Source organism: Ornithorhynchus anatinus, chromosome 3 (genome assembly GCF_004115215.2).
Source record: "Ornithorhynchus anatinus isolate Pmale09 chromosome 3, mOrnAna1.pri.v4, whole genome shotgun sequence".
Taxonomy (NCBI): domain Eukaryota; kingdom Metazoa; phylum Chordata; class Mammalia; order Monotremata; family Ornithorhynchidae; genus Ornithorhynchus; species Ornithorhynchus anatinus.
Genome location: NC_041730.1, coordinates 8,933,875 through 8,959,888, shown reverse-complemented (window position 1 = coordinate 8,959,888; position 26,014 = coordinate 8,933,875). Strand labels below are relative to the sequence as shown.

At 48.3% G+C, this 26,014-nt stretch overlaps 1 protein-coding gene and 1 pseudogene across 2 annotated transcripts in view; one reads left to right on the top strand and one right to left on the bottom strand.

Annotated features, from left to right (window-relative positions):
* The window catches only part of USH1C (USH1 protein network component harmonin), a 70,653-nt gene that overhangs the window by 12,049 nt on the left and 32,590 nt on the right, over nt 1–26,014 (bottom strand). Inside the window, exons 14-19 of one of the 2 annotated variants that reach the window (XM_039911372.1) lie at nt 23,223–23,347; nt 19,213–19,286; nt 13,378–13,530; nt 11,816–11,932; nt 10,061–10,552; nt 5,636–5,755 (exon numbers count right to left, since the gene is read on the bottom strand). In XM_039911372.1, coding sequence (XP_039767306.1) covers nt 5,636–5,755; nt 10,061–10,552; nt 11,816–11,932; nt 13,378–13,530; nt 19,213–19,286; nt 23,223–23,347 — 1,081 coding nt within the window. The remainder of the gene's footprint in view (nt 1–5,635; nt 5,756–10,060; nt 10,553–11,815; nt 11,933–13,377; nt 13,531–19,212; nt 19,287–23,222; nt 23,348–26,014) is intronic. The other variant, XM_039911371.1, reaches the window with a different exon arrangement.
* Nucleotides 1,065–1,218, top strand: LOC114810443 (annotated as a pseudogene).

The window sequence follows — 26,014 nt, the reverse complement described above, 5'->3', positions numbered from 1 at the left end:
TGCCAAATTCTTTTGGCTGTTGAAAACCCAAACTTGAAGACTAATTCAGCTTGTAAACCTCTCTCCTGCCATCACCCAACATCAGTTTCCCCCTTCCCAGGACCCCAGGAAAGATGTAAGCAGTGCTTGGGAGCTATCTGACATCCTAATTTCTTTTTGGCTTAGAACAATTTGGGTTTTTTTGTTTGTTTGTTTTTGTTTTCCACCCAGGGCCTGGAATGTAAGCTCACTGTGGGCAGGGAATTTGTCTGTTTATTGTTATACTGTATTCTCCCAAGCACTTAGTACAGTGTTTTGCACACAGTAAGCGCTCAATAAATATGACTGAATGAATACAAATGACCATGGCTTGCAGTGACATGAGGCACAAAAGAAAAATGTAACTCACGAAATGAACCGGCGAAAATGATGCTGAGATTAATAGGTTGTTTTTTTTTATTGCTTCATGAACGTCTCAGGAAAATGAAGTGGGGTCTAATACCACAGATAAATCTTTGTGAGCCTCATGACCTTTACTGATATTTAAACAGGGTTTCCTTGGAAGTTAAATAAACCCAAGGCCTGCTAACATCTCAATAGAGCAAGATGTCTTGCAAATGAAAGATGTCTGGGCAAGTTTGTGGAAAGGTCAATTGGCCAGGATTAGATTAATCCCATCCCAGTGACCAGATGGTCTCGAAGTTCTGGTTCTCCCACATGGGTGAAAGACCTGCATCTCCCCTCCCATTGACCACATCTCACCTGCATCTCCCCTCCCACTGACCACATCTCAGGAAGAACAGATGACTCCTAAGAGCTCATAAGGCAGAGCTGAGACTGGTTGGATTAAAATGGATGGAGAAGCAGTGTGGCCTAGTGGACAGAGCACAGGTCTGGGAGTCAGAAGGTACTGGGTTCTAATCCCGGCTTTACCACCTGTCTGCTGTGTTACCCAAGGTCAACTGACTTAACTGTGCCCTACTTTCCTCATCTGTAAAATGAAGATCCTATTCCCCCTCTCTCTCCTACTTAGAGTCCGATGAGGGGCCGGGACCACGTTCAACCCGATTAACTACAAAACTCACCCCCTCTCAGGGTCGCATCTGGAGAGCTTCCAGTACTCTAAGTTTCCAGTCTTCTACCAGTCTCGGCTATGGGAGGGAGAGTCAAGTAGAGGCCTACCCATTCCATTCCTAGCTTGGGCAGTGGCTAGCGAGTGGAAGGCATTTTGCTACCAGTCAAAACTCACTCATGCTGGGCAGTAGCAGCATGGAAGAGAGTCGAGGGCAGAGACTCAGGTTTACTGCGCGGAAGACGGCAACGTTCCAGATTTTTACCAAGAAAACTCTGTGGACGCAGTACAAGAACGATTGCAGATGGAGAGCGAGGCGTTCTGGGAGAGATGTGTCCATGGTGTCGCTATGAGTCGGAAATGACTCGACGGCATAAAACAAGACAAGACCCTAGTGCTTAGAAGAGTGCTTGACACATAATAAGTGCTTAATAAACAATATAATAATAATAAAAAAAGAAGAAAAATCCAGAAAGTTCTATTTGCCCAGGTTCATGGTAACGGGAGCTCAGGACAATACAGCCTGCTGGGAGAGGGGAGGCGACGGCCCTCATGGACAGTTTCGGAGAAACGGTCTCAGTTAGTTCCCAGAGTGGGGTGATCACACATCCAGCATTCTTTCATTCAATAGTATTTATTGAACATTTACTGCATGCAAAGCACTGTACTAAGTACTTGGGAGAGTACAGTATAATGACAGACACATTCCCACCCACAACAAGCTCACAGCCTAGAAGGGGAGATAGACATTAATATAAAAAAAATTACAGATGTATACAGATATATATATATATATATGTGTGCTGTGGGGATAAGCACTTAGTACAGCGCTCCACACACAGTGAGCACTCAAGAGCCACTGGACTTTCCTTGCCACTAGCCTTTTTGATTTGACTGACCCATGGACAATTCAACATTCTACTCTGGGCATCACCCGCTTATTAATATTATATTACATTATATTATATTATACTATTGCTACTGCATGATAATTGTTACTGATCTCCTTGCTGTCATTTACCTCGCTGACCTTACCATGACCATCCAATTCCCCGACACCATCTGCCCTTCCCAGTCCTCACCTTCCCCTTCCACTCTCCCACCCGGCTTTTTCTCTCACTTTCCTCCCTGCCCCCTTCCTAGAATCCCACCGTACCAGCGCCAACCCTCACCTCCCTCCCCTTGCGCTGTTCCCTGCCAACCCCCTCCCTTCCCTCCTCCCTGCCCTCGTCCCATCCCAGTTCTCCAGTCTCTTTGCCACCCCTCATCCCCCTCTTCCCGCCCAGGTCCCCACCATCTCAAACCCTCCCCACCCCCCACACCCTTCCCCCTCCCTCCCCTCCCTCCACAGCTGCAGCCAAGCGTGTGGCCTATGGAACCCCTGCTCCATTATAGGTAAGCTCGCTTTCATCCTTGACCTGTTCCTTTCCCACTCTCTCCTCCTCCTCACCCTCATGGAGACCAGGCTCACTCCAGAGGACCCAGTCTCTTCTGCTGCTCTCTCCAGCAGAGGCCTCTCCTTCTCCCACTCCCCCAGACTCACCAGGAAAGGAGTTGTCGGCTTCCTTCTCGCCCACCAATGCCGCTTTCACACTATCCCCCCTTCCCCTTCCCTCTCCTTCCCCTCCTTCGAGGCCCATATTATTCACCTCTACCACCCCCTCCAGATTCTTGTAGCTGTCATCTAAAGCCCCCGGTCCCACCTCCAACTTCTTTAACCACTTTGATCCCTTTCTCACCTTCCTCCTCTCCTTTTCCACGCCCTCTCTGATCCTCGGAGACTTCAACATCCCCATGGATGGAGCCGGTGACCCCTCTGCCGACTGCCTGCTGTCACTCCTTGACTCCGCCAACCTCCTGCTCCACCACCCCTCGCCCGCTCACCGACTCGGTCACACCCTCGATCTCAACATCTCTTACCGCTGCACTATCTCCACCCTCACCGACTCTGAAATCCCTCTCTCTGACCACAACCTTCTCACTTGCCCCCTCTCCTCCACCCTGTAAATCTGTATTACTCCCCTACAGAGACCTCTGCTCTCTCGACCCCATCCGCCTCTCTCAAAGCATCACACCACACCTTGCCTCCCTATCTTCTCTACCAACCGTTGATGACCAGCCTGCTGCTCTCAACTCCACCCTCTCTACTCAACTCAACTCGCTCGCTCCCCTTTCCCTCCGCTGCTCTCGCTCCACTAACACACAGCCCTGGATCACTGCCACTGTCCGCCTCTTTTGCTCTCTTATGCTCAAGCTGCTGAACGCTGCTGGCGAAAGCCTAAGCACCAAGCTAATCTCGTTCTCTTTAAATTGATCCTTTCCTGCCTTACTCTGCCCTCTCCTCTGCCAGGCAAAACTATTTTTCTTCCCTCATTGACACATACCCATCACCTCCGCCAACTATTCCAGACATTTAACTCTCTCCTCAGGCCCCTGTTCCTCCCCTTCCTCCATCCCTCACCAACCATCTGGCCACCTACTTCATTAGGAAAATTAACACCATCAGGTCTGAGCTCCCCAAAGTCACCCCTCCCCCTTCTCCATTTCCCCTGCCTTCAACCTCTTCCTCTACTTTCCCATCCTTCCCAGCAGTGTCTTCAGAGGAGATCTCCTCCCTCCTTGCAAGTGCCACCTCCTCCACCTATGCTTCAGAACCCATTCCCCCTCATCTTGTAAAAACTATCGCCCCTTCCCTCCTCCCCTCCTTAACTTCCATCTTTAACTACTCACTTTCCAATGACTTCTTCCCCTCTGCCTTCAAGCATGCCCATGTCTCCCCCATCCTAAAAAAACCCTCTCTTGACCCCACTCTCATCCTATCTCCCTCCTACCCTTCCATTCCAAACTCCTAGAACAAGTCGTCTACACTCGCTGCCTTGAATTCCTCAACTCCAACTCTCCATTCTGGCTTCCGTCCCTTCCACTCCACTCCTCTCCATTCCACTCAAAAGTCACCAATGACTTCCCTGTTGCCAAATCCAATGGCTCCTACTCTATCCTAATCTTCTCGATCTCTCAGCTGCCTTTGACACTGTAGACCATCCCCTTCTCCTCAACACATTATCCAACCTTGGCTTTACGGACTCCGTCCTCCCCTCGTTCTCCTCATCGTTCTGGCCGTTCATTCTCAGTCTCCTTCATGGGCTCCTCCTCCCCCTCTCATCCCCTAACTGTAGGGGTTCCTCAAGGGTCAGCTCTTGGTCCCCTTCTGTTCTCCATCTATACTCACTCCCTTGGCGAACTCATTAGCTCCCAAGGCTTCAACTATCATCTCTACACAGATGACACCCAAATCTACATCTCCTCCCCTGTTCTCTCTCCCTCCCTCCAGGCTCATATCTCCTCCTGCCATCAGGACATCTCCACCTGGATGTTCGTCCCACCACCTAAAACTCAACATGTCTAAGACTGAGCTCCTTATCTTCCCTCCCAAACCCTGTCCCCTCCCTGACTTCCCAGTCACTGAGTGGACGGCACTACCATCCTTCCCATCTCACAAGCCTGCAACCTTGGTGTCATCCTTGACTCCACTCTCTCATTGACACACCCATTCCATCACCAAAATCTGCCGGTCACACCTTCACCACATCGCCAAAATCTGCCCTTTCCTCTCCATCCAAACTGCTACCTTGCTGATAAAGCTCTCATAATATCCCAACTGGATTATTGCATCAGCCTCCTCTCTGATCTCCCATCCTCCTGTCTCTCCCTGTTCCAGTCTATACTTTACTCAGCTGCCTGGATTATCTTTCTAAAGAAACTCTCTGAGCATGTCACTTCCCTCCTCAAAAACGTCCAGTGGTTGCCCATCAACCTTCTCATGAAGCAAAAACTCCTCACTCTTGGCTTCAAAGCTCTCTATCACCTGGCCCCCTCCTACCTCACCTCTCTTCTCTCCTTCTACAGCCCAACCCATACACACTGCTCCTCTGCCGTTAACTTCCTCACGGTGTCTCGTTCTCGCCTGTCCCGCCGTCGACCCGTGGCCCACATCCTACTACTGACCTGGAATGCCCTCTCTCCTCACATCCGTCAAACTCTCTTCCCCTATTCAAAGCCCTACTGAGAACTCACCTCCTCTTCACCTCCTCCAGGAGGCCTTCCCAGACTGAGCCCTCCCTTTCCCTCTGACTTACCCATTCCCCCTACTCCCTTCCTCTGCTCTTCCCCCTTCCCTTCCCCACAGCACTTGTGTATATTTGTATATATTGTAAGCCCGTCAAAGGGCAGGGACTGTCTCTGTTACCGATTTGTACATTCCAAGCGCTTAGTACATTATATTATCAGTACTTTATTATTTATTAGTACATATATTATTTATTACTCTATTTTATTACTGATGTGCATATATCTGATTGTATTTATCCTGATGGTATTGATGCCTGAATACTTGTTTTGTTTTGCTGTCTGTCTCCCCCTTTTAGACCGTGAGCCCATTGTTGGGCACAGATTGTCTATCTCTTGCCAAATTGTACTTTCCAAGCGCTTAGTACAGTGCTCTGCACACAGTAAGTGCTCAATAAATGCAATTGAATGAATGAATGAGTAAATACCACTGAAGATAAGCGTCAGAGGGTGTCTTACCAGGACCTCAGCTTTGACCGGTGGCCTGATGATGAAGTTAGAGTCCTGGTGGAGCATGATGGGTTTGGAAACCGTGGAAACCCCCGGGCGTCTCTGGGTCGACGGGCTTGGAGGAAACTGCTTCAGAAGGCAACACACACACACACACACACACACACACAAACACACACATACACACGGCTGCAGAGACGTGCAGCTGACCAGACCCTGCCTCTGTTCGCATACACACCTACACTCCACGTGGGTACCCCCAGCTCTGGATACTGATCCAGCTGCCCTAGGGGACTTGAACCAAGGGAAGACAGTGCGAGCTGGGAGTCAGACGACCTGAGTTCTAATCCCAGCTCTGCCATTAGCCTTCTAGGAGAGACCTGCGGTAAATCACTTAACCATTCTGTACCACAGTTTCCTCATCTGCAAAATGGGGTCAGTATTACTGCCCTCTCCTTACCTCACATGGATGTTGTGAGGACAGAAATGAGAGAAGAGATGTGAAAGTGTTTTGTCTAGATAAAAACCAAAGCTTTCTAAGGGACAGAGGGTGAGGAAGAAATATTTCCTCCAAATGGCACAGTTTCAGGTTTACACATGAGAAATCAAATTCAGGCTCCTGGCTTTAGCATGTGTGCAGAGGCTGAGGTGGAAGATGATTCTATCTGGGCCCCTGAGCATCCAAAGGAAGAAGGATATGTCCCAAACTGTATTGGCTACTGATGGCATCATCTGGCCTCAGAGGAACTAGCCCATATAATCCATCCCCGGTCACCCGCGGGGTCTAACTGAACAGTGGGTGAATTTAACAACACAGGACCCAAACGGCTTCCCTGTTGAGGACGGGGGCTTTTAGTCTTTGCTAAGCTGCAGGGACCGAGGGAGATATGGTCAACGTGGATTTCTGACACACCAGGGAACCGTACGAAGTGGATAAGATTTTGCTGAGGGCAACGGGTTTCTTATCACCTAAAGGACGACAACTTCAGCCCAAGACCGTGCAAGACGGCCAGTCGACCCCACACAGTAGAAATGTACATTGTGCTACATGCATCCTTGCTGCAGGCGGGGGCAAACGGGAGCAGACAGAACTCCATGCGCATGCAAAGTGCTGACTCGAGCCTCTGGGTTTAGAACCACCTCCTGCTTGGTGGGTGAGGATAAGGCCAAGCGGAAGCAGCCTTCAGAGGCCGATTCAAAACTGAGACACTTCAGTCATTGGCTTTCCACTTGCTGAATTAGCCAATCCACCCCTGACCTGTCCCTCGCCCCGCCGGGGAACACAGCCAGGACAGGGCCACTTCACTGAAGCCCAGCAAGGACGGAACGATCATGGTGGGGAAGTGAGAGGTGTCTGCTCCTTCGGTCTGGATAATTCGGGATTGGCTCTGTGGACGGGCCAAATATCCCTGGATAATTGTGCTTCCCTTCAGTGCTTGGCACATAGTAAGCGCTTAATTAATATCATAATAATAATAATAACTTGGGTAAGCAGGCTTGTTAGTCGGTCAGCCAAACCTATTTTAATCCTGGCTCCTCCACTTGCCTGCTGTGTGATCTCGAGCAAGTCATTTAACTACTCTGGGTCTCAGTTTCTGCATCTGTCAAATGGGGAATCGATACCTGTTCCCTCTTCCTTAGCCTTTGAGCCTCAAGTGGGAAGGGAATTCTGACCTGATTATCTGATATAATAATGTTGGTATTTGTTAAGCGCTTACTATGCGCAGAGCACTGTTCTAAGCGCTGGGGGAGATACAGGGTAATCAGGTTGTCCCACGTGAGGCTCACAGTTAATCCCCATTTGACAGATGAGGGAACTGAGGCCCAGAGAAGTTAAGTGACTTGCCCACAGTCACACAGCTGATGAGTGGCGGAGCCGGGATTCGAACCCATGACCTCTGACTCCCAAACCCCGGCTCTTTCCACTGAGCCACGCTGCTTCTCTATCTACCCAGGATTTAGTACAAAGAAAGCAGCTTGGCCTAGTGGCCAGAGCACGGGCCTGGGAGTCAGAAGGACTTGAGTTCTAATCCCAGCCCTGCCACTTATCTGCTGTGGGAAATTGGGCAAATCACTTCTCTGAGCTTCAGTTCCCTCATCTGTAAAATGGGTATTAAGACTGTGAGCTCTACGTGGGACAGGGAATGTATCCAACCTAATTTGCCTGCATCCACCCCAGAATTTAGTACAGTGCCAGTCACTTAGTAAGCACTTAACAAATCCCACAATTATTATTATTAGGAAGTGCTTAACAAATACCACACTTAACATTGCTATTACCTGAAGGATGTGGCCCTTCTCACACTGGCCCCTCAAAGAGCCTGGTAAAGCAGGACTGCACCTGGATTCAGAGCCAGGACTGGGATTCCCTGGGTTTGCCCCTCTAAGGCAAGGACAGCACCTGGGCTTCTTCGGGGCTCCATCTTGCTTACTGCCCATCAGGCCTGGGCCTTGTCTGCTCCCTGAACCAAGAGGCCCAGATGCCCTTTTGAACAACACTGTTGGAAACGTGCTGCTTGCTTCGTGCTCAATACGCGTTTTCACAACTCAAGTGGGTGTTTAGATGTGGGAGGAAAGAGAAGAGGAGGGGGCTGTAAGTCAAGTATGCTCCCTGTGGGCAGGGAATGGTTCACTTCTTGGTTCTGTGCTTCTCACGCATTTAGGATAGCTCATTGCACAGAGTCAGTGCTCAAGAACACGAATATGAGAAGCAGTGTGGCCTGCTGGATAGATCACAGACCTGGGAGTCAGAAGGACCTGGGTTTTAATCCCCACTCCACCACTTGTCTGCTGTGTGACCTTGGGCGAGTCACTTTGCTGTGCCTCAGTTCCCTCATCCATAAAATGGGGATTAAGACTATTAGCCCTCTGTGGGATATGGACTGGGTCCAACCTGTAACTACCCCAGTGTTTAGTACAGTGCTTGGCACATAAGAAGCGCTTAACAAATACCATTAAAAATAGAATGCTATTACTAATACCCCTGCAACTCACTTGCTCCTTCAACCTAGGGGTACCAGGAGTCCGACCTTCCCGTCAGAAACATCCTGCAGGGAATCTCCCAAAAGGCTCCAGGAGCTGCCCGGGAGGCACCACTGTAACCCTGTTCACCCATCCCGGGAAGGTTTAGCTCATTGCCAACATCTGGTTCTAAGAACCTCAGAGGCAAATCAAAACAGCCTCGCTCCTCCAGCCATCAGCTAAAGAACCAGCTCTTCCCTGGATCGGTAACGATAAGACAAGAAAGACATCAAAATATTGTTCGGAGCCAAAGTCCCCGCTATTCTCCCCAATAAGAGAAGGAGAGAATTTGCATTGTTGGGGAAACTGAAGGATTCCTTTGGATTTTGTTCTTTCCAACCTAACAGCTGAGGATCAACCAAAATTTTCTGGGGAGGTCTCACTTCCAGTTCATGTTTTTGGCCATTAACCTGGAAGATGATAATTCAATAGCTTGTTAACTGGACCCTGGTGCCTAGGCTCCCCTGCTTTTCACTGCTGAACAGCCATGCTGAAATTTGCCCAAGGAGCACCATGGTTTAGTGGAAAAACCATAGGACTGGGACTCAGAGGACTTGGGTTCCAATACTGGCTCTGCCAGTTTCCTGCCGGGTGACCTTGGCCAAGTCACTTCTCTTCTCTGGACCATGGTTTCCTCATCTGTGAAATGGGGATTCAAGCCCTGTTCTCCCTCTTATTTAGACGGTGAGTCCCTATATGGGACAGGGACTGTGTCTAACCTGATTAACCTGTATCTTCCCCAGCACATAGAACGATGCTGGACATAGAGTAGGTGCTTAACAAATACCATAATTTTTGTCTTCCCTCTTTCCAACTGGGTGAGTCAAAAGTAAGGAAGGATGAGCGAAGCTGCGTGGCCTAGGGGAGAGAGCAAGGGCCTGGGGAGAAGGACCGGGGTTCTGATCCCGGCTCGGCCGCTTGGCTGTTTGCTCTTGGGCAGGGCATTTCACTTCTCTCGGCTTCAGTTACCTCATCTGTAAAATGGGGATTATGACTGCGAGCCCTCTGTGGGATGGGGACTGTGACCCACCCGATTATCTTCTATCTACCCAGGTGCTTAGAACAGTGCTGGCACATAGTAAGCACTTAACAAACACCACAGTTATTATTATTATGAAGCAGGTGTCTGATCTTTGAACTCGCCCAGCCTTGCAAATGAGAATAAACCCATTCTACCCTCCCAAAGAGATCTCCACCAGCCCAGTCAGTCTCCCCAGAGCCCAGAGAGCAGAATCCTTGTCCTTGCCCCCGGGGCCAGGGGCGATTTGCAAAGCTGACCAAGTCCAGGACATTGATACACACCCCACGGTCACACGGCAACATGCAGAAACACAAAGCAACGAGGCTCAGCTTCCCTTAAACTGATGCCCGGGGGAGTTAATCTTGCACTGTGCCGGCCGAGGCTGACGGTACCTTTGGAGTTGGCGGGTAGCTTCGCTCTAGGATGGGGGAGCTAGCACGTCTCCTGCTGAAGTTCTTTACCTCCCAGTCATCCACCGAGTCAGCCGCGTCCCCGGAGCGGAAACCGCGATCGGCCAGGGCTTCCTCCAGGGCCGAGGGGGGCGGGCGCCCACAGCCCAGAGTCTGCTGGGCAACGGACAGGGAGGCCGCGGGGGGACCCGTTGGGCGTTGCAGCCAAGCGGAGGAAGAGGAGACCGTCCTGGTCGTCCCCGAGAGCGGAGAGGGGGCCGAAAACTTCGAGGTTGGTTTGGGGGAAGGGGTGAGAGGAGGGTGGGCCGACGCAGGCCCGGCCGAGGGGGAGGGAGGAGCCAGGCGCTTTGGAGGCTGGAGGCTGCCGTCCTGAGCAAAGTCGTCCAGGTCTGTGGTGTGGAGGTGCAGGCCCCCTGCAAAGCGCCGCAGGGGGAGGGATGGAGGAACCACGGGGGGCGGGGGGCTGGTGGTCATCTGAGGTACAAACCACAAATGGTTGCTTCAGTCCCACGTCTGGATGGGCCAGGGCCCTGGGCCACCACAAGAGCCAACGGTTGGACGGTCAAGCCAAAAAGACCGTAATCTAACTGTGGGCAGGGAATGTGTCTGTTGGTTGTTATATTGCACTCTCCCTAGTGCTCGGGGCAGTGCTCTGCACACAGTAAGCCCTCATTAAATACAGCTGAACGAATGAACAGCCGGGAGCTATGCGGACAGCCCCACTCGAGTCATGCAGAAGAGCAGCATGGCTTAGTGGATAGAGCACAGACTTGGGAGTCAGAAGGAACTGGGTTCTAATCCCAGCTCTGCCACATATCTGCTGTGTGACCTTGGGGAGGTCACTTTACTTCTCTGTGACTCAGTTCCCTCATCTGTAAAATGGGTATGAAGACTGCGAGCCCTACGTGGGACAACCCGATTACCCTGTACGCTTAGAACAGTGCTTGGCACATAGTAAGCGCTTAACAAATACTATAATTATTATTACCAACAAATACCACAATAATTACTAGTATTATGTCTACACCTCCCTCGTCTTCCTACTACACTCTGTCTCCTGGAAGAGAAAGCCACTGGTTTAAATGGGGGTGACATAAAAACAAAAGAAAGGCCAATGTTTAGAGGAAGAAGGGGAGGAGAAGGCACCCCCAGGGAACTTCATCTGCCTGAGAAGATGTAGTGAATGTCATCGAGTGATTCTGGGAGTCCCCCATATCTCCTTCTCCCCTAATCACAAGTCTGTCCTCTCAAACCCTAGTACCCTGGTCACCTCAGAGGGGTCCAGCAGAGTGGCAGGCAGGAGGTGAGTGGGCACAAACATGCATGAGCAGCGTGACCTAGTGGGAAGGCCATATACTTGGGGGTCACAGGATCTGGGTTCTAATCCCACTCTGCCACTCATTTACTGTGGGCAAGCAACCTTGAGCAAGTTACTTAACTGCTCTGGGCCTTTTTCCTCATCTGTAAAATGGGGATTCAATCCTCACATAGACTGTGAGCCCCTTATGGGACGGGGACCGTATCCCGGCTGATTATCGTGTATCGATCCCAGTGCTTCGTTCAGCGCTTGGCACAAAGTAAGCACTTAAAAAATACCTTAATTATTTTTACTATGGGATTGGTTTTTCTGGGGGAACAGCTTAGAGATCCTTTCGGGATGCAGTGGTATTGAGCAAAACATCCAGGTGGCAAATACAGGCATGCTGGGCGCAGGTGTGGGAAACACACTTCGGTTACCTCAGAAATCTCGTTCTCCGCAGAGGAGATCTGTTCTAACCGGGTCTGACAAAGTCTTTCCACCCAGAGCTGAATCTTTTCAGACTCCTCTAGATCTTCTCGCTCAGTCTCTGACACCTTAGCACAAGACCACAGCACAAAGATCACAGAAACATCACACTTCCAAACCACATGCAACATTAGCGAAAAGCAAAATCGCATCTTTTTAAAGACTCTAAAGTAACTTTTTTCGGTGGGGGAAAGACGTAAATAATCTGTGCACTTTCTACGTGGCCCGAATTCTATTCTAGTCTATTTCTGCAGTAGATGTGCCCAATCTCTTTCCCATCTAGGCTTTGCAATAGAAATGTGCATATATGTATATATAGTTGTCCTTCATATTAAAAAATAACACTGCTCGCATCTTGAAGTTCATCTATGAGAGCAAGCATGGCTGGAAAGACCAATGTGAGATCCAAAGTCCCAGCCATATTAGGCAGACAAAAAGGTTGTCCCTTGTTGTAAGTGTTGCTGTGCTTAACGTTTGCAGCACCTGGTGTCATTTTCTCTTTTACCTCCTTGTCTTTCTATCGAAACTTTTGTTCCAAAACAGGGAAGTAGCATGGCCTAGTGGATAGAACATGGATCTGAGATTCAAAGGAACCTGGGTTCTAATCCCAACTCCACCACTTGTTTGCTGTGTGACCTTGAGCAAGTCACTTCACTTCTCTGTGCCACAGTTACCACATTTGTAAAATGTGAACCCCAAGTGGGAGAGGGACTGTGTTCAACCTGATTACCTTGTAGCTGCCCAAGTGCTTAGTCCGGTGCTTGGCACATAGTAAGCACTTAACAAATACCATAAAAAAAATAGCTACTCTCTTCTTGATAACAGGACACTATGTTAGTCTGCCTTTAGCAACTGACTCCCAATTTTCAGTTGGGGTCAGTATCGTCTGAGACTTTGTTTTACCTTGTCCTTAAAATAAGTGTTTCAGCATCTACAAAGATTCCATGCTATATACAGTGTCACCTCTAACTTTATTAGCATGCCTTGGCGCTCCCAATCAGATGTTTTCATTCTTCGACTACACTCTCTCCATTTCTTTTGGGTCCTGAACCCAGTTATTTTGGAATTCACATTTTTCTAAACACCAGGTCAGATGGACACGCATATTGCAGGTGGTTATCGGGGAGAGAGCCAAAGAGGCTAAGAAGGCTAATTCACTACTGAATGCACAATTGAACGTCCCTTTGATGTTCACCTCTCAGGGCCAAATGTGGATTTTGGAGGCTCTTTCTACCGAGGCAAAGGGGTGAGCTGAGGTAACTGTCCAGATTCGCCAGACCCAAACTTTGCCTACAAGGAGTTTTGAGCCTGAATTTCACAGAACTGCATCCACGGTGATTCTATTCAATGGCTAATTATGCCCGCTCAGTGAATAATTCACTTTGCCCATGTAGAAGCACCCTTCAATTCTGGGTTTAGCAGTTGGGCACTGTGCCCCTGTGCCCTGGCAACGGCGAGTCCCCGATCCAAATCCGGGGGCTCCGGTTAAGGCCCGGTTGCCTATCAAACGTACCTCCTGGGCCAGGCGGTTGATCTTCAGTTGCTTCTCTTTCTCCAGCATCTCTTCCTTCTCCTTGTACAGCTTCTGCTCAAATTCCAACTCCTTCTTATTCCTTCTCAGTTCTAACGTGCTGTCATGCTTGGGTTTCTTTTTATCTTTGCCTTTCTGGGTTGGGATGAGGGGAAGAAGGGCAGGATTGATGGTCTCCCCTTGACAACTGCTATAACATGCGGCAAAAGGGTGACAGACATATGTGCTTGTGGGGAGGAGGGTGACATGTGTGTGGTTGGTGGCGGGGGTGGGGGGAGGGCGGTGTCACGAGTTTGCTTGTGGGTGGATGTTATGGTGAACCCTGAATTGGACCACTAGTGTTCTCAGAGAGGGAGCTCAAATTCTGCAGAACCACTAGACTAGAGAAGCAGTGTCACCTAATGGATAGAGCCCAGGACTGGGAGTCAGAAGGATGTGGGTTCTCTTCCAGGCTCCACCATTTGTCTGCTGTCAGATCATGAACAAGTAACTTCACTTCTCTGTGCCTCAGTTCCCTCATACATAAAATGGGGATTAAGGCCGTGAACCCCATGTGGGACAGAGACTGTCCAACCTGATTTCCTTGTATCCAACCCAGCGCTTAGTATAGTGCCTGGCCCATAGTAAGCGCTGTGAGCTCATGTGTGGCCACTCTTTATTGTCATATTGTACTTTCCCAAGTGCTTAGTACAGTGCTCTGCACACAATAAGTGCTTAAGAAATACAACTGAATTGAATTAAATTGAATTAACAAATACCATAATTATTATTATTAGGATTAGACTGTAAATTGCTGAAGGTCAGGGTTTGTGTCTACTTTATTGGACTCCCCCAAGCACTTAGTAGAGTGCTTTTCACCCAGTAAGTGTTCAATAAATGCCACTTCTTGATTGGCTCCTCTCATCTGGAGGAAGAGAAGTCAAAGGACCAGTCCAGACCAGACTGCCAACCCTGTGGGAAAATGTCTGCTTCATGAAGAGGTTAATAATCAGTCAAGGCTAAGAGACTGGGTTTGCTCTGGAGCTCCCGGCTGCACTGACATGTCACTTTACTTCTCTGGGCCTCAATTCCCTCATCTGTAAAATGGGGATTAAGACTGTGAGCCCCATGTGGGACACCGACTATCCAACCCAATTTTGCTTGTATTCACCCAACACTTAGTACAGTGTCTGGCATATAGTAAGCCCATAGCAAATACCGTAATAATAATAATAGCATTATTATTCTCTGGGGCAAAAATGGGATAAATGGGGCCTTGTCTCTCTGCTGCAGACATCGATGGGCTAAGAATTTGGTCTACATCATAAAGATGAGTGTTGGGCTGGCTGAGCTTTAGAAACACAGGACAGAGCGACGGGGGGGGGGCGGGGGGGCTGCTCAGTACTTTTGGCTGCCGAGGCGGGGCTCCATCTTGGACCCCCGGGAGGCCACGAGTTGTGGACTCAGGCACATAGAGTGCTTGGACAACGTGTGTGTGTGTGTGTGTGTGTGTTTGTGTATGTGGGTGCGTGCACACATGCATGTCACACAAGCCAATCCTGGATCACAATATACCAAGAGTAGGGAGAAAGATGGCAAACACAAGGGAGAGGCAGAGAGAGCAGAGCAAGCCACACACCCTGATATTTCTGCTTCCCCAGCAAAGAGGGATGGGACCACTTTTCCTTTTAGACCTCAAAACATCCAGCTCCCCCAAAGCTGTGCCCAGGAAAGGCTTTGGCACCCCCGGACAGTTTCATGGGGGCATAAGAGCTTTCTTGGAATGGAGAACCAACTGATTCTCCTTCCAGGTTTCTGGGACTCCAACCTGGGGGAATCGTTCAGCTCATTAGAAAACTGAGGTGTAATTCAACCCTTCGACTTCACCTCAAGTGGGTTGCTCTGAGCTTTCTAAGATCACTCTTGTTCTGATTGGAGGGATTATAGTCATCTCCTGGTTCCTTGAAAAGCTGATTACAACTGATTCTAATCTAGAATGTCCACTTTCTCCTGGTCAGCAATACAGAGAGTTGAGCTCCAGAAGCTACAAATAAGGCCTGTTTAGTTTTTTTCAAATGGTAATTGTTTAGCACTTACTATGTTCCAGACACTGTACTAAGCACTGGGGTAGATTCGAGCTAATCCCACGTGGGGCTCATGGTCTTCATCCCCATTTTGCAGAAGAGGTCATTGAGGCACAGGGAAGTGAAGTGACTCACACAAGGTCACATGGCAGATAAGTGGCAGAGCCAGGATTAGAACCCAGGTCCTCTGACTCCCAGGCCCGTGCTCTCTCCACTAGGACATGCTGTTTCTCAGCTCATCCTGATACCGTCACTTTTACAGTGCCCAAGGATCAGGAACTACAAGGACCCGTTGCCTGGGAGATTCATTCTATTTATCTCAGCGACAAAATGGCTAGTTTGTACTGGAAGGACCCATCTAACAGTTGCCAACATTTCTTGATTGAACCATCAGAAAATGGCCTCACATAGACAAAGATCTGCAAAGTATTAGACCAGAAAATTAAAGTGGGACAGATAAACAAAAAGGGACCTTTTTCGGATTCCTGCCTGAGCTTCAGGTAGGGCGAGCTCTGCCCATAATCTTATAAAACGGGTAAGCATAGAAGATTTTTTGGTACCTTAAATGCTATCTACCGATGTTATTATACTTCGAAAGTATAACTGATTCCTCCCTCTGATAATAACGAAAAGTGTTTTTCCTCAGTTCTACTCAAGTCATCCTTGTGGTTCAGAAAGAAGTGGGTATTTCTCCATTTGTAGATGGGGAACTGAGATAAGAGAAGAGAAACAATGTGACCCAGTGGATAAAGCATGAGCCTGGGAGCCAGCGAACCTGGGTTCTAATCCTGATTCCACCCCTTGCCTGTTTTGTGACCTTGGGCAAGTCCCTTAATATTTCTGAGCCTAAACTGCCTAACTGCCAAATGAGGAATTCATTCATTCATTTATTCAATAGTATTTATCGAGCGCTTACTATGTGCAGAGCACTGTACTGAGCACTTGGAATGTACAATTTGGCAACAGATAGAGACAATCCCTGCCCAATAACGGGCTCACAGTCTAAATCGATTCCTGTTCTCCCTCCTACTGGACTGTAAGCCCCACATGGGACAGGGATTACATTTGCCCTTTTATTCATTCAATTGAATTTAGTGAGCGCTAACTCTGTGCGGAGCACTGTATTAAGTGCTTGGAAAGTACAATTCGGTAACAAACATAACGTATACCTGTCCTAGCACTTTAAACAGTGCTTGATGCATAGTAAGCCCTTAACAAATAGCATAAATTAAAAGAGAGAGAGAGAAAGGGCTTGTTTGAAGTCAGACTGCTATGACTCGGTCCCCAGATTTTCTGCTCTCTGGAGCAGTGCAATGTGAAAAAAAATAGTGTACGGGTGTGGCAGGAGCGGTGGACCCAGAGGTTGCTGGGAGAGTTGCATATCCCGTCCCTCTAGCAGTCACAGCAAAGGGAGGGCAGCTGAGCAAAGGGAGTAGAGGGGTGAGGGAAAGTTCACTGTCTAGACCAGAAAATGCCTGTCCGCTTTACTCTCCCGCCTCACAACATCCATCTGACTGTCCCCACTGTCCTCCCAAAACTGGCACCATCCTGCTGCCCCAGTATAATTGCTGCAGTGGTCAAAGCAATTAGAAATCATTCAGCCCAGAGGACCAGCTCCATGTCTCCCAGAGGGAACAGGTTTCCAAACACCGTTCCCGAGCCTCGTCCTCTGTCGGCTCCCCGGACATCAATAAAAACCTTCGCAGAAACTGAACATCAGAGTGATTCACCGAGGCAAAGGATAACCTCATTGGGCACAGATAAATCTCCTGCAATAGGGTTTGAAACTGAATTAAATGCCCTCAGATGGACGCCAGCAATGCATTACTGTGGGCACCCACCCAGGCACTGCCAAAGGGGAGATGGAAAGTCCTGGGCAATTTTGGGATGTGCCAACATTGGGGTTGATGTTATCTGCACCCCAAGTTTCAACTGCCAGTTTGATGGTTTCAGGCCGCTCTGCCTGTTGGATTGTACGTGACAGTAGTAATGCTATTATTACTACTAATAATAATGGTATTTGTGTATCTGTTAAGCACTTCCTATTTGTCCGGCACTATTTTAAGTGCTGGAGTAGATACGAGATAATCAGGTTGGACGCTGTCCGGGTCTCACACAGGACTCACAGTCCTACTCCCTATTTTACAGATGAGAGAACCGAGGATAATTATAGCATAACTAACTAATAGCACAGTTAAGTGACTTGCCCAAGATCACACAATCAAGTAGTATCCTTCTGACTTCCAGGCCCGTGCTCTGGGTGGGTGCGTGCAAGTCCCTAGTGCTACCTTCTGCCTGAATCTAAGCCAGTCTTTACCCATCAGCAGACCATCCTGTCATCACCAAGAGAAGCTGCCCTCCCAGAGAATACCCCCCTCTGTTCCCTGCCACGGCGCAAGAGAATAAGCTGGTGCTTCTTGGGAGCTTTTTAAAAAAATCCGTTTACCTAGATAATCTACTATTAAAAACAACAACCATCTTAACAGCAACAGTAACCCAGAGCAACCCAAACCAGTTATGAATACTCCACAGAGAAGCTCCAGGAAAGAGGAGCTGTTATATTGCTTACATAAAGAGAGCGAGATGAGAGAGAGAGAAGCAACAGGCCCACAGCAAACAACACTAATCCAACACGCTCAGAAGTCACTCCACTCCTGCCATACCTTCCGAATGGTGGGGAATTTCCCTTCGTACCGATAAAACCACCCAAAAGCTATAAAAGGGCAAAGAACAAAAAAGATGAGAAGAATCGAGTCCCACCATATCAACGCCCAGCAATCAATCAATCATATTCATTGAGTGTTTACCGTGTGTAGAGCACTGTACTAAGCATTTGGGAAAGTACAGTACAACAGAGTTCTGGCCGACATATTCCCCGGCCACAGGGACCCTCTTGCGGCTCATAGGATTCCACCCGGAAAGAACCAAATTCCATATTTGCCGGTTAATGAGAATCCCAAAGTGCCTTGTTGACAAGATCCTTTTGCCAACCAGACTGGTTTCTCAGCCAACCAGAGCAACAGAGCTGCCCTGCTCCTTCCCGGACAATACCAGCACTTGGGTCACCGCTAGCGTTCTTAACCTTTGCGTATCCATTTGTTTGAACTCCCGTTCCTCAATTCTCCAACAGCAAATGCTATTGGAGGGAAGCAAACCACAGCTGAAGATCTCTGAGAGGATTCAACCTTCTCTGAGCTAGATTCCAAGGTTCAAGCACCCAAAAAAAGGAAACGCGAAATGCCACCATCCATTCAAAAAATGTCGTCGTATAACCTTCGGTTCCTGTCTAGTTCTGCTGCAGGTGGAGAACTGGGCTATCGCTGAGCGGAAATTACATTCATTTCCAACAGCTATAGAGAGAGTTAAAGGTCAAAACTGGATGAGGTGTAGAGGGGGAAAGGAAAAGATATTCTGTTCAGAAATTAGTCCAGAGGGACAACCAGACCCCAGAGAGATGTCTTGCTGAAGAGTCACCCCAATGAGGGACCCCACTGGTGGGGAGAATGGCCAGAAGGGGTTATAAATGAAGGAAGGGAGGGGGAGAGTGACCTTGGAAAGTACCCAGACCCCAATCACTGTGTACGTCCAATGCGTGGCCTGTCTCGTGGCCGCCTCTGGGCTTCTCAGTGGACCTTGCCGCGGGGGATGTCGACGTAGAAAGGACAGACATTGTCCTGCCTTAGGCTCCGGCCTGCCAGTGAGGAGGCAGGGAGGAGCCAGAGTCAGGCCAGAGGGCAAGGAGGGAACCGCCAACCTGAGGTCTCTGTTTCGGGATCGCTCCGTCCGGGATGTTCGTGGTCAGTGGCTGATGGTTTACACCCTTTTCATCTACCGGGGAGACAAAGGAGGAAGGGAGTAAGGAGGGATGGAGCCGAGCTGGAGGCCGAAGATGGCCCCTGGAGAATTTCGGGGACTGAATGTTTTTGGAAATCTCTCTCCGTCCGGCCGGTTGCGATGAGCGGTTCAGGGAAAGGGAGGGCTTGGTCCAGCAACCGGGGGCTTAGAGCAGACCAGCTCTGTTCTGAAGCATAAAGTTGAGCGATGCTTTTGGTGTTGAATCATTAATAGTAATTGTGGTATTTGTTAAGCGCTTACTATGTGCTAGGCACTATACCAAGCACTATACTGTACTAAGCTTATAAGAAGCAGCGTGGCTCAGTGGAAAGAGACAGGGCTTGGGAGTCAGAGGCCGTGGGTTCGAATCCCAGCTCTGCCACTTGTCAGCTGTGTGACTGTGGGTGAGTCACTTCACTTCTCTGTGCCTCAGTTACCACATCTATAAAATGGGGATTAACTGTGAGCCTCACGTGGGACAACCTGATGACCCTGTATCTACCCCAGCGCTTAGAACAGTGCTCGGCACATAGTAAGCGCTTAACAAATACCAACACTCGGAGGGATATGAGCAAATCAGGTTGGGTGCAGTCCCTGTCCCACAGAGGGCTCACTGCCTGAATCCCCATTTTACAGATGAGGTTACTGAGGCCCAGAGAAGTAAAGTGATTTGCTCAAGGTCAAACAGCAGACAAGTGGCGGAGGTGGGATGAGAGTCCAGGTCCTCTGACTTCCAAGGCCCATCGAAGCCATGACTGCCTGAACTAAGAGCCTAGGCCCCCAAGGCCACTGACCTGATTTCTAGAGTTTGCTAGTGTCTACTAGGATAAGCTGGAAGGGGAGAAATTCACTGAGAGGGCAGAAATGCAACCTCCCCGCCCCTCCCTCCACCGGCTAGATCGAGAAGCAGTATGGTACCTAATAATGGCTGTGATATCTCAGGCAAGTCACTTCACTTCTCTGGGACTCAGTTTCCTCATTTGTAAAATGAGGATTAAATACCTGTTCCCTCTCCTTTATCGACCGAGCTCTGTATGAGACAGGGACCGTGTCTAAAGCTTGTAATGTATCTACCCCAACACTTAGTACAATGTTTGAAACAGCGAGGTCTTAAAAAAAATCACAATCATTATTATTATTATTATTAAATTGCACATTCCTTGAGGACATAGAATTAAGGAATGTTTCTGAATTTTAATATGCTCTCCCAAGTGATTAATTCAGGGCTCTGCATCCAGGTGAGGCTCAATAAATACTATTGTTTGATTGAGTCCAGAGAGGGTCAGATTTTAGGGGAAGCCTTGAGAACATTCGTAGATTGTCACCCTGTGAGGGCATAGTCCAAAGATCAAATAAGTCAGCAGAGACTGAAGTAGGCCTCTGCCCAAACTCTTATGGGGGAGTGAGATCTGTACCCCAAACTCCAGACAGCAGTTCCCACTTCCAGCATGATCCAGCTGCTGTAAAAATCTCTGGGACTCATAGAATTTCACAGGAGAAAGAAGAAGTGGAGAAAGAGGGCATTCTCAGCAGCATTAGTGAATTTTCTTTGCTACCTTCCGAATGGAGTAAATTAAATTGACATATGTAAATGGGACTGATAGGGCAGGAGCTCCGGCCAGCAGATGATAGCGATCCATCAAAGCCAAAAGGACATCTTTGGTTTCATTCATTCAAACTTATTTATTGAGTGCTACTGTGTGCAGAGCACTGTACTAAGCCCTGGGGAAAATACAAAGTAACAATAAGGAGACACATTCCCTGCCATTTGCAATGTTCCCAAAACATACACGGGGAGAGAGAAAACTTTCTTCTTTTTTGTTTTTGGTAGAAAGACGGGACAAACCCCCAGGGGTCCGATTTATTTTCCTATTATTTCCTATTATATTCCTATTTCCTGAATACAGGCTTGATGGGGAGGAGTTACTTCTCCCAGAGCAGTGACTACATTTAATAATGATGGTATTTAAGTGCTTACTATGTGCCAAGCACTGTTCTTGTTGTCCCATATAGGGCTCACAGTCTTAATCCCCATTTTACAGATGCGGTCACTGAGGCACAGATAAGTTAAGTGACTTGCCCAAAGTCACACAGCTGACAAGTGGCAGAACCGGGATTAGAACCCCACCCTCTGACTCCAAAGCCCATGCTCTTTCCATTAAGTCACTCTGCATCAACTAAATTGAACAGGATTACTTTCCCTGGAAGCAATTAAAGTGGATTGCTCTTTCTACTAAAGCTTCTGGTCAGTGTATGAAAGCCAATTAGCCCCAAACCTCGCAGACAAAGTTATTCATCAGCCAATTATCTCCTCCAGACACATCTCCAACACTGTTGGAAGGCAAAGCCTGGGGGAAAGGAAGGATCTTTGCTATCCACCATAATGCTGGAACCTTTCATTGGAATGGGAGATGGGATGGGGGTGGGGGGGTGGGCAGAGGAAGGAATATAGGAAGAAATGGGTAGATGGAAGAAAATTTATTTACAGAATAATAGCTGCTGCTGCCCACTGTTAATAGGAGGGTTTGGAAGGCAAAATTGAGAAATGATCCAAAAGGGTTTGGGCAGTGGAGACAGCAAACATCAAGACTTGGGGGCATTTTCTTTCCCCACTTAGACTGTGAGCTCCAATAATGGTGCATTTGGTATTCGCCCCACCGTCAACTCCAGAGTACTTATATATATAGCTATATATTAGATATTTATGTTAATGTCTGTTCCCACTTCTGGACTGTAAACTCACTGTGGGCTGCATCTCCAACTCTGCTGCATTGTATCCTCCGAAGTACTCAGTACAGTGCTCTGGACACAGAAAGCACTCAATAAATGCCACTGACTGATTGATCTAATAATATTTACTACTAGTAGTAAGCTTTTGTGGGGTTTTTTTTTGAAGACCCATATAATTTGTCTCAAGTCACCACTCTTCCGTGCCCGTGCAGACACTAGCTTAGATTGTAAATTATCTGAGGGAAGGGACTGGGTCTTTGTCTCTTAATGAACTGTAATGAACTGCAATTCTCCCACTTAGTTTTGTTTTTTTTTAAATGGTATTTGTTAAGTACTTTGTGCCAGGCACTGTTCTAAGCGCTAGGATAGACACAAAGTAATCAGGTTGGACACAGTCCAAGTCCCCTGTGTCGCAGTCTTAATCCCCAATTTACAAATGAGGTAAGTGAGGCACATACGAGTACAGTGACCTGCCCAAGGTTACATGGCAATCAAGGACTGGTCCTTCTGACTCCCAGGCCTGTGCTCTATCCATTAGGCCATGTTCCTTCTCTACTTTTTTTAGACTGAGAGCCCCAGGTGGGACCTGATTATCTCATATCTACCCAAGGGCTTAGTACAGTACTTCTAATATAGTAAGCGCTTAACAAATATCATTATTATTATTATGCCCCTTTCACTTCCTTCCCCCGACGCCTGGGGTGTAAGGGACAAGGCTGGGGTCCGCCACTCCCTAGAGTACTGTCTGCTCAAAGATGACACTACCTCTAGATTGTAAGCTTGTTACGGCCAGGGAGTGTGTATGTTATATCGTACTCTCCCAAGCACTTAGTACAGCTCTCTGCACGCAGTAAGCATTCGATAAAATATGAACGATTGATTCATAAGCAGCCACTCACCTGCTCTCCCCAGGCAGCCCTGCTTCACCTCAGGCAGGGCACCCAGAATCCTCTGGGTCACACCAGGAGGGAGGGCAGGAGGGATGAATGGTTTGAGGGGTTGCTGGGGTTTCTATCGTTTTTGCAAACCTCAATGAATCCCCGCTCCCCCGGACGTCAGATATCGTCCCCCAGGGCAAAGCCAGCCCCTTCTGACACCTGGGATTTCTGGGATAATTAAGCCAGAGGCCCCACCATCCTCTGCAAGCCCACCAGCCCCGCGAATCCCCCTCATATCCCCCCCATATCCCGCACGACCTACTTTTTGGTTTCCGGGGTGGTGGCGGGTGGATCTCGGCGGTGATGGTTTTGGAAGACTTCAGCTGCTCCTTGGATCCCCAGTCCTCTTCCCATTGCTTTTTGAACTTCTCTTCATCCTGCACTATCCTGCAACAACAATAATAATAATAATGATGGTATTTGTTAAGCTCTTACTAAAGGCCAAGCACTGTTCTAAGCACCGGGGTAGATACAAGATAACCAGGTTCGACACAGTTCCTGTTCCACATGGGGTTCGCAGGTTGAATCCCCATTTTACAGATGAGACAACTGAGGCCCAGAAAAATGAAGTGACTTGCCCAAGGTCACACAGCAGACAAGTGGCAGAGTCGGAATTAGAACCCAGGTCCTTCTGACTACCAAGCCCCTGCTCTAGCCACTTGGCCACACAGCGGTAGGGGGATACTTGCTGAGGTGGCTGCGTGGAAAAAAGCCATTTCCGGGGATGACAATTGACTTCTTTGGCCGAATAATGCCTGGTGCCCCAGCTGGAACACACGCTTCATTTTGACGTGCTTTCTCACCCCCTCCAACTGAACGGAGATGGACCGAAGGACTGGAGAATATCCAATCAACACTTTTCACCTGGAAAAGCTGTAATTTATTCATTCATTCAATAGTATTTATTGAGCGCTTACTATGTGCAGAGCACTGTACTAAGCGCTTGGAATGAACAAGTCGGCAACAGAGAGAGATAGTCCCTGCCGTTTGACGGGCTTACGGTCTAATCGGGGGAGACGGACAGACGAGAACGAAGGCAATAAATAGAGTCGAGGGGAAGAACATCTCGTAAAAACAATGGCAACTAAATAGAATCAAGGCGATGTACATTTCATTAACAAAATAAATAGGGTGATGAAAATATATACAGTTGAATCCCTCAGCCTTGCTCTTTGTCATGACAGAAATGCTTTGGGTTGCATTTTTGCAAAATAGTAAACTGCCTAGAGAGGGGAAGGTGTTAATGGATCGATGCCCACTGTGATTCAAGGGAAACTTTAGGGCTAGTGGAAAAAGTACCCGAGCCTGGGAGTCAGGGGACCTGGGTTCTAATCTAGTCTCTGCCACTTATCTTCTCTCTGACCTTGGGCCAATTACTTTACTTCTCTGGGCTTCAGTTTCCTCATCTGTAAAATGGGGGTTCAGTACCCATTCTCCCTCCCTCTTAGATTGTGAGCCCATGTGCGGGTCAGGGATTGGGTCCAAACTGATTATCTGGTATCTACTCCAGTGTTTAGGAGAGTGCTTGTCCCCAGTGATGGTGATGTATTATTACTGCTATTTTTATTGTTAATAATAACACTTTCACCCACCTGCAGCAGCACCACTGGACACTAAGCACTCTCATGCCCATTGTTGACTCTGGCAGCCAACCCGCCTGCCTCACGGTTCCCTCCCGTGGTCAAAGAACCAAGAGCAGTGGATTATTGGATCCGGCATCCCAGAAAGACATCTCTAATACTTGGAAAAAAACTTAGATGATGGAAATGATATCCCAGCCATTATGTAATAGGATTATCCCCACAACTAATGCAATATACAGAAATTCCATATTACACTAATTCGAAGTACGTAACTTCATTCAGTTACTTGACATTCAGAATGAGAAATTAGATTAAAACAACCCTAATGAACCTGGCAGCGGATGCTCAGCTTTGTAGGTTCCTCTTGGGAACCCTGTTTTGAATTTCCAGGTTGTAGTTGCTGTAAGTGGAAGCCCCTGGTAGGCCCCTGGTACGAAACTGAATTTTAAAATATAACATGGACTAGGGGGTGGCCTCACTATTTCCACTACCAGGGGATTCCAAATTCTTCCTTTTCCAACCCTTGTCTCTGGGCGGGCAATTGGTGCTTGTTAGAATCCACATGTTGCATAGGTAATGTGACATACAGGGGCCATAAAGGGACCCCCCAAAAAGTCACAATCTGTCAGTGCTGTTTATTAAGAGCTTACTGTGTGCAGAGCATTGCACTAAATGCTTGGGAGAGTATAATGCAAGAGTTGATAGGCACGATTCCTGCCCCTAAGGAGCTAACAATGTAGTTGACTGTCGGATCTACCGACTCCATCGTATCGTACTCCCCCAGGCACTTAATACGGTGCTCTGCACGTAGTAAGTGCTCAGTAAATACCACTGATTGATTGACAAGCATCTTTCTGGGTAGATTCCAGGTCCCGTTCCTCACTCCAGAACTGTGGCATTCCCAGGTCCCTGTAAATATAATAATGTTGGTATTTGTTTTGTTAAGCGCTTACTATGTGCAGAGCACTGTTCTAAGCGCTGGGGTAGACACAGGGGAATCAGGTTGTCCCACGTGGGGCTCACAGTTTTAATCCCCATTTTACAGATGAGGCAACCGAGGTACAGAGAAGTTAAGTGACTTGCCCACCGTCACCCAGCTGACAGGTGGCAGAGCAGGGATTCAAACTCATGACCTCTGACTCCAAAGCCCGTGCTCTTTCCACTGAGCCACGAAAGTGCTTACTCTGTGTCAAGCGCTGTTCTAAGGGCTGGGGTAGATGCAAACTAATCGGGTTGGACAAAGTCTCTGCCCCACATAGGGCTCACAGTCTTAATCTCCATTATACAGATGAGGCAGCTGAGGACCAGAGAAGGTAAGTGACTTACCCAAGGTCACACAGCAGACAAGTGGCAGAGCTGGGATTAGGACCCCGGTTCTTCTGACTCTAAGGCCTAGGATCTATCCACTATGCTGAAATATAGGCCCTGTTTCTGAGCCGTGGGACTGGGAGGCAGGAGCCAAAGGAGGTTC